The sequence below is a fragment of the Oncorhynchus mykiss genome, chromosome 30 (genome assembly GCF_013265735.2).
Source record: "Oncorhynchus mykiss isolate Arlee chromosome 30, USDA_OmykA_1.1, whole genome shotgun sequence".
Lineage (NCBI taxonomy): Eukaryota > Metazoa > Chordata > Actinopteri > Salmoniformes > Salmonidae > Oncorhynchus > Oncorhynchus mykiss.
The window spans coordinates 33,657,844-33,665,934 of NC_050570.1; the positions used below are offsets into that span (position 1 = coordinate 33,657,844).

An 8,091-nucleotide genomic window follows, 5' to 3' on the forward strand; every position below is an offset into this window, starting at 1 on the left:
AGTTGTACTTAGTGATATGTTGTGCTGGATTTGCCACAAACATAACCTTTTGTATTCAGGACCTAAAGTTAATTTCTTTACCACATTGTTTGCTGTTTTACTTTAGTGCCTTATTGTAAACACGATGCATGTTTTGGAATATGTTTATGTACAGGCTTCCTTCTTTTCACTCTGTCATTTAGGTTAGTATTGTGGAGTAACTACAATGTTGTTGATGCATCCACAGTTTTCTCCTTTCACAGCCATTAAACTTTGTAACTGTTTTGAAATCCCTGAGTGGTTTTCTTCCTCTCCATCAACTAAGCTAGGAAGGATGATTGTACCGTTGTAGTGACTGGGTGTATTGATACACCATCCAAAGTGTAAATAATAACTTCACCATGCTCAAAGGGATATTACATGTCTGCTTTTTGTATTTCTACTAATCTACCAATAGGTGCCCTTCTTTGCAAGGCATTGTAAAAACCTCCCTGGTCTTTGTGGTTGAATCTGTGTTTGAAATTCCCTGCTGGACTAAGGGACCTTACAGATAATTATGTGTGGGTTTCAGAGAAATCTGTTACATCTGCTCATGCCACTCCCTCTACTTCTCGTCCTGTGTCTCCCTAACCTGCCGCCACTCTCCCAGTGCTCTCTCCCTCTTCCTCTTTGTGTGTGTGTGTGTGTGTGTGGGGGGGGGGGGGGGGGGGGGGGGGGGGAGACAGATGTGCTGGAGGCAGATCAGATCCCCACCAGCTGCAACCTGTTCCATAATCAAGACCTCAACAAATACTCAACCCTGCCACTTCCATGCTGTAAGATTGTAACCTCTGCTCAGTCAGTCTGCGGTATATGCTGTCCGGCCATCGCGCGGCCATATATTTATATGTACATATTCTTATTCATTCCTTTACACTTGTGTGTCTAAGGTAGTTCATGAGCGTTTCACGTTCAGAGCACACACTGGACGCTCTGGCCAAAGAGTAGGGTTGATCCGAACATTCTGACCTCACAACAGCAGTCAAGCACCCAAGCTAACTGACTAACATTGGCTACCTTGCTAGCTACTTCCAGAAACATAATGAGAGAACACCCCACTCTGACCATTTTACTCACCCTAGCAGAGCTGGTTAGACTGTTTTCATGTTATCCAGAGCGTTGATGACTGTAACTGTACTGCTGGCAGCAATTTATTTACGTTTTTTTGCCAATGTTTACTGACACCGGCCATATAGCGTTCGTAAATACTTCAGTTATTCTGCGCTCTGGCACACTAAAATGAGCATCTTTTGTTCAGACATGTATACCCAGCTTGCTAGGTAAACAATTAACCATAATCCCAACTCATGACGCTACTACCCTGCATGAATCTACAGGTAGACTAACCAACCAGGTTCAATGTTAGCTAGCTAACATTAGGCTATAACTAGTGTCTCTGAGATACGAATTATAAGATCATACACAAAACGTTAGTACGCGAGTAAGCCAGCTAACGTTAGCTAGCTAGCTAACAGTACACTTTAACTTGAAATTAAAAGACCTTATGTCAAAATTATAAACGTGAAATATCTGAAAATGTTACCCGTGGTCTGAAATCGGAGTAGATAGCCAGAACAAATTTACCAGCGAGTATGTCTATCAACAGCAGCTTCATTAAATAGAATCTGCAAAACACCAGTCTCAACGTCAACAGTGAAGAGGCGACTCCGGGATGATGTCGTTCTAGGCAGAGTTCCTCTGTCCAGTGTCTGTGTTCTTTTTCCCATCTTAATCTTTTATTTTTATTGGCCAGTCTGAGATATGGCTTTTTCTTTGCAACTCTGCCTATAAGGCAGATAATCATTTGATAATACAGAAAGTAACCACCACAGCACACAGCCTAGACAACGCAGGAGTGGCTTCGGGACAAGTCTCTGAATGTCCTTGAGTTGCCCAGTCAGAGCCCGGACTTGAACCCGATCGAACATCTCTGGAGAGCCCTGAAAATAGCTGTGCAGCAACGCTCCCCATGCAACCTGACAGTTTGAGAGGATCTGCAGAGAAAAATGGGAGAAACTCCCCAAATACAGGGGTGCCAAGATTGTAGCATTATACCCAAGAAGACTTAAGGCTGTCATCGCTGCCAAAGGTGCTTCAACAATGTACTGAGTAAAGGGTCTGAATGCTTATGTTTTATGTTTTATGTTTTATAAATTACATTTCTAAAAATGTGTTTTTGCTTTGTCATTATGGGGTATTGCATATAAATTGATGAGGGAAAAACAATTTAATCAATTTTGGAATAATGTAGAACGTAACAAAATGTAGAAAAAGTCAATGGGTCTGAATAGTTTCAGAATAGGGGCCACTGTATGTCTGTTATAAAAAGATGTGCTGTTTTTTGACACAAAGATCAACTGTACTAGTTGCTCAGGCTTTGATCTTGTCCCATCTTGAGTACTGTCCGGTAATATGTTCAGGTGCAGCAAATAAATACCTAGCAAAGCCACAGCTGGCTCAAAACAAATCATCACCTCTTGCCCTTAAATGCACACAGAATTAACATCAACATCATGCATGATAGTGTTTCATGAGGGTTGAGGAGAAATTGACTACTTCTCTTTTAGTCTTTTTAAGAAACATTTGTGTGTTGAAAATGCCTAACCAGTTGTATAATCTATTTGCATACACTTCAAACAGACATACAATCCCCACCAGACATGCCACTATGGGCTTCTTCACGGTACCAAAACCAAAAACAGATTTACTGCGTCGCTCAGTTATCTATAGAGCCATGCCAATGTGGAATGCTCTGCCAACAGAGGGAACTCAGGCAAAAAGCAAGTTTAGCTTTAAAAAACAGTTCAAAAACATATTGTATCACAGCATCTCCCCTCTTTCTAAAGATCTAATTTAACTGTACTGTATATAAGAATATATTATGAATATTCAGATATGAATAGTCTGTAAATAGTATTTTAGTTGGCCCTTCGTATTTAACTCTTATTTTATGCTGTTATTGTCTATTTGTCATGTGTTTGTACTCAATGTTTTATGTTGACCCCAGGAAGAGTAGCTAATGGGATCCTAATAAACTAAACTGAACTAAACCCAACTGACAGTCCACTCCTGTCCTTGATCTGACCCTGTCCTTACCCCACTGACTGTCCCCTTCTTTCCTTTACTAATTATTCATATTTATATATTTTTAATAAAGGACTAGTGTTCCTTTATTAAAGTGACTAGTTCCATTATTAAAGTGACCAATGATTCCATGTCTACAGTATGTACATGGGGCAGCAGCCTTTAAGGTGCAGGGTTGAGTAACGGGGTGCTAGCCGGCAGAGTCATGGCTATTTAACAGTCTGATGGCCTTGAGTTAGAAGCTGTTTTTCAGTCTCTCAATTCGAGCTTTGATGCCCCTCGCCTTCTGGATGATAGCGGGGTGAACATGCAGTGGCTCGGATGGTTGATGTCCTTGATGATCTTTTTGGCCTTCCTGTGACATCGGGTGCTGTATGTGTCCTGGAGGGCAGGCAGTGTGCCCCTGGTGATGCGTTGGGCAGAACGCACCACCCTCTGGAGAGCCCTGTGGTTGCAGGTGGTGTAGTTGCTGTACCAGGCGGTGATACAGCCAAACAGGAGGCTTTCAATTTTGCATCTGTAAAAGTCTGTGAGGATCTTAGGGGCCAAGACAAATTTCTTCAGCCTCCGGAAGTTGAAGTTACGCCTTCTTCACCACACTGTCTGTGTGGGTGGACCATTTCAGATTGCAGTGGTGTAAAGTACTTATGTAAAAATACTTTAAAATACTACTTAAGTAATTTTTTGAGGTATCTGTCCTTTACTATTTATATTTTTTACAACTTGTACTTTTACTCCACTACATTCCTAAAGAAAAACATTTACTTTCTAATCCATACATTTTCCCTGACACCCAAAGGTACTTCTTAAATTTTGAATGCTTGTTCAATTCACACACTTAAAGAGAAAATCTCTGGTCATCCCTGCTGCATCTGATCTGGCAGACTCACTAAACACAAATGCTTTGTTTGTAAATTATGTCTGATTTTTGGAGTGTGCCCCAGGCTATCAGTACATTTAAAAAACAATAAAATCATGTGCTCTGGTTTGCTTAATATAAGGAATTCGAAATGATTCAAACTTTTACTTTTAATACTTAAGTATATTTAAAACCAAATACTTTTTTACTTTTATTCAAGTAGTATTTTACTGGGTGACTCACTTTTACTTGAGTCAATTTATATTAAGCTATCTTTACTTTACTCAAGTATGACAATTGGGTACTTTATCCACCACTGGTACACAAGATTGTTACTATTATTATGAATAGTAGCCTTGTAACTGTTGTTACCATGACAACCGTCTAGTAATCATTACTTTTAATGCTGTCAACAATAAGGTCAATGCTATAATATAATTTGTGCTATAAAGGCAATTCACTTCATTTATTTTTTCATATTGTTAAACTAAGTCTGCTAACATTTCATCATAAAAATTTTACGAATTTCGACCACTTGTATTATTTTTCACGATCTTAATTCCAGACTTGTATTTTGAAGGAAAATCACGGAGGTCACGGCCTTATGCCTGCTTAGTCTTGCTTGTTCTTGCTGGTGGAACGGACGTGATGGGATCAAACGCACCGCCCTTTCAGCGTTTCCATACCAGCGCATGCGCAAATTGGTACCATTCCAAAGTTGTCATTGGTCCAAAGCCTTAGCGGGTTGTTTAGCTAACAGGTGAACACTTCGTATTTTTTATTTATTTAACTTTTCTTAGTAGTTAGATATGGCCGCTAGATATGATAGAGCTATAACGGTCTTTTCCCCCGATGGACACCTGTTTCAAGTGGAATATGCGCAAGAGGCTGTGAAAAAAGGCTCGACTGCGGTGAGTGTTATTAGCTAACGTTAGTTAGCTTAACTAGGCAAGCTAGTTAGCTAACGTTAGCTAGCTACTTGAAGTTGCGTTTGGTTTCCAGTCTTAACTAAGATACTTCAGTTGCTTTGTGAAGTCGAATTGACAGTGGATTGTTGTTTTTTTGCTGCAGAGAAGCATCTTGCTCATTTTCAAGCTAGCTAGTTACATAGTTAGCAGATAGTTAACGTTACTTACACATCGGGGCCAGCATGACTTGCATGTTGTTGCTAACCTGCCAACTATCCCAGCTAGCTAAAGTTGCCGAACAGGTCGTCTTTATGCTCATCTCAGAAAAATGCTATCAGTATAATCTCATATGAAGCTATGCAGACTAAGCATTCTTCTTAATGTGTACAGGTTGGCATCCGTGGTAAAGACATTGTCGTTCTGGGTGTTGAGAAAAAGTCTGTCGCTAAACTCCAAGAGGAGAGGACTGTACGCAAGATCTGTGCACTGGATGATCATGTGTGCATGGCATTTGCAGGTAATGGGAATAGTTATCATTTAGCCTGTGCTGTGTATTTCAGATGCAATGCCTGCTTTTTAGTGTGTGGAAGAGTAGGTGTTTTGTGTTGGTTTTGAGTAATAGGCCTGAAATGTATGACACGTCTAATATTGTCTTTCTCCTGACCTTCCAGGTCTGACGGCAGATGCTCGTATAGTTATCAACAGAGCCAGGGTAGAGTGTCAGAGCCACAGGCTCACTGTAGAGGACCCTGTTACGGTGGAGTATATCACACGCCACATCGCTACACTCAAACAGGTAGGCTGCATCGACACTGGTATGAAAATGTGTCATTGCCACACTCTACTCAAGTGTTCATTCGGGCACGCTGTCAGACACTTTGCAACAGAAAATGAAAGTAAGTTTCGTAGTGGTAGTCATCTCTGTTTCACTTCTCTACCATTTGGTGCCTAATGAACATGACCCTGGCATTTTCTCACACACAAACACCTTGAGTAAGAATGTATCTCTCTCTTAACCCCCCTCCTCCAGCGCTACACGCAGAGTAACGGACGAAGACCCTTCGGTATCTCTGCTCTAATCGTGGGCTTCGACTGTGATGGAACCCCACGGCTGTACCAAACCGACCCGTCTGGAACATACCATGCCTGGAAGGTGTGTGGCAGACAGTGGCCTCATGTCTGGCTTTATGGATAGAAAGCAGAACACACGTGCCCACACTAGTACTGGCTTTATTCAACCTATTTGGGGTTTTTAAGAAATGGTGTAGTATATTGCCTTGGATGTGTGGTTTAATCAGTCAAACTGTTTTGTAAGGTTACTTGCTTAGCTTTTTTTGTTGGTAACCTCTCCATCTACTCTTCTGCAGGCTAATGCTATCGGTCGCAGTGCAAAGACTGTCCGGGAGTTTCTGGAGAAGAACTACACAGAGGAGTCCATCGCCACTGACAACGAGGCTATAAAGCTGGCCATCAAAGCCCTTTTGGAGGTAGGCTAGTGCAAGCACCAGCACTTGCCTGATCCACACTATATGGCCAAGACGAGCTGTACTAGGCTAACCTGATTACGTGTCCACTATAGTTGCTGGAAAGGACTCTGAAATTAAAATATCTACGCCGGCAACTATGGTTTGGGTCGGTTCTATAGTGTAAATCGAGCAACTAAGTCACTCATGGTGGTTGATGGTAATGAACAACAGCATGCTGACCTCCTGACCCTATCCTCACAGGTCGTCCAGTCAGGAGGAAAGAACATTGAGCTGGCTGTGATCAGGAGAAATCAGTCATTGAAGGTACACGCACTAATAGCTCAAAAGCAGTTAACTGATTTATTCTCTGGATGGATGGATTTGGTAATCATTACTAATTCCCTGTTTTGTACATATTTCTCAGCTTTTGGAGTCTAAAGAAATTGAAACCCTTGTGACTGAAATCGAGAAGGAGAAAGAAGAGGAGGCAGAGAAAAAGAAGCAGAAGAAATCAACATAAATCAAATTGGTCTTTCACATCACCTGTTTTCACTTTGTGTGAGGATAGGATACGTTTCAATTCAGGGTGACTGCATTCAATACCCACTGTATCCAACAACACACACTCCTGTCTCCATTTCTTTTGTAGTGTGGTTACATTAGCTATGACCATTCTGTTCACTTATGTTAGCACATTACCCTGAACTGAAGCATTTGACTCCAAAAATAATGTGGTTTATTAATGTAATATTGAACAATAAAATATTCACCTTTTTGTATTTTCAATTGACGCAAATGTCTCATTTACATGTTATCAAGGATTGAGAACAAAAAAACAACTTTCCCCCTCAGGAATTGATCTGTATGCAAGTGCTTACTCTAAATAGCAAATAGAATAGAACCAAGAGATGAGAATTGTTACGCATTTTTTGCAAATGGGATAGCATTGGCCAATTTAGTTGTGTAGCGTACCTTTGGTACCTATTATTTGCACATAGTCTTTCCAGAATTTCTATAGTGAAACTGAATATGGTTCATGTGCTCACCTTTGGGGATGCTTGGCTTGCAGGCAGCATCAATTCTGGAAACCAGTTTATAGAATTTTTTTGTTAGTCAGGCAAGAACACATTACAAAACCACTGTACACGTCTAAATAATGTAAGATGACAGATCACATTACATCATTCATCAAAGATTGCATTGTAATATTCTATAGTCAGTTTCACCACAGGTTTTAAAGAGGTGTGGCAATTTGTATGTGTCTTTTCTGGGGCTTGGGAGTTTTTCCTTATCTCATGACCTGGTCAGGTTAAACTTGGGGTCCTATATTCGTAGTCTACAGTGCAACAAAATATTATTATTATACACTGAACAAAATGAGCTGTTTCATGAGCTGAAATAAAATATCCAAGAAATATTCCATACATAGAAAAAGCTTATCAAAAATGTTGTGTAAAAATTTGTTTACATGCCTGTTGGTGAGCATTTGCCAAGATAATCCATCCACCAGACAGGTGTGGGATATCAAAAAACGGATTATACAGCATGATCATTACACAGGCGGACCTTTAAAAGGCCACAAAAATGTGCCGTTTTGTCACAACACAATCCCACAGATATCGCAAATGAAGGGAAAGTGTGCAATTAGCATGCTGACTGCAGGAATGTTCACCAGAGTAAATAAAATCAATTTAGAAATATATGTTATTCAATTGCACCCACACTGCTTGCGTGCGCCATCGAGTGTCTGCTTTGC

The 8,091-nt window shown here is 40.6% G+C and overlaps 1 protein-coding gene across 1 annotated transcript; it reads left to right on the forward strand.

Moving 5' to 3' along the window:
• Nucleotides 1–4,585: 4,585 nt before the first annotated feature.
• LOC110521740 (proteasome subunit alpha type-7) lies at nucleotides 4,586–7,121 on the forward strand. Its single transcript, XM_021599566.2, has 7 exons — nucleotides 4,586–4,872; nucleotides 5,260–5,386; nucleotides 5,541–5,665; nucleotides 5,900–6,022; nucleotides 6,237–6,356; nucleotides 6,597–6,659; nucleotides 6,760–7,121. The coding sequence occupies exons 1-7, from the start codon at nucleotides 4,771–4,773 to the stop codon at nucleotides 6,853–6,855; spliced, it is 756 nt and encodes a 251-aa protein (XP_021455241.1). The 5' UTR covers nucleotides 4,586–4,770; the 3' UTR covers nucleotides 6,856–7,121.
• The last annotated feature ends 970 nt before the right edge of the window (nucleotides 7,122–8,091 follow it).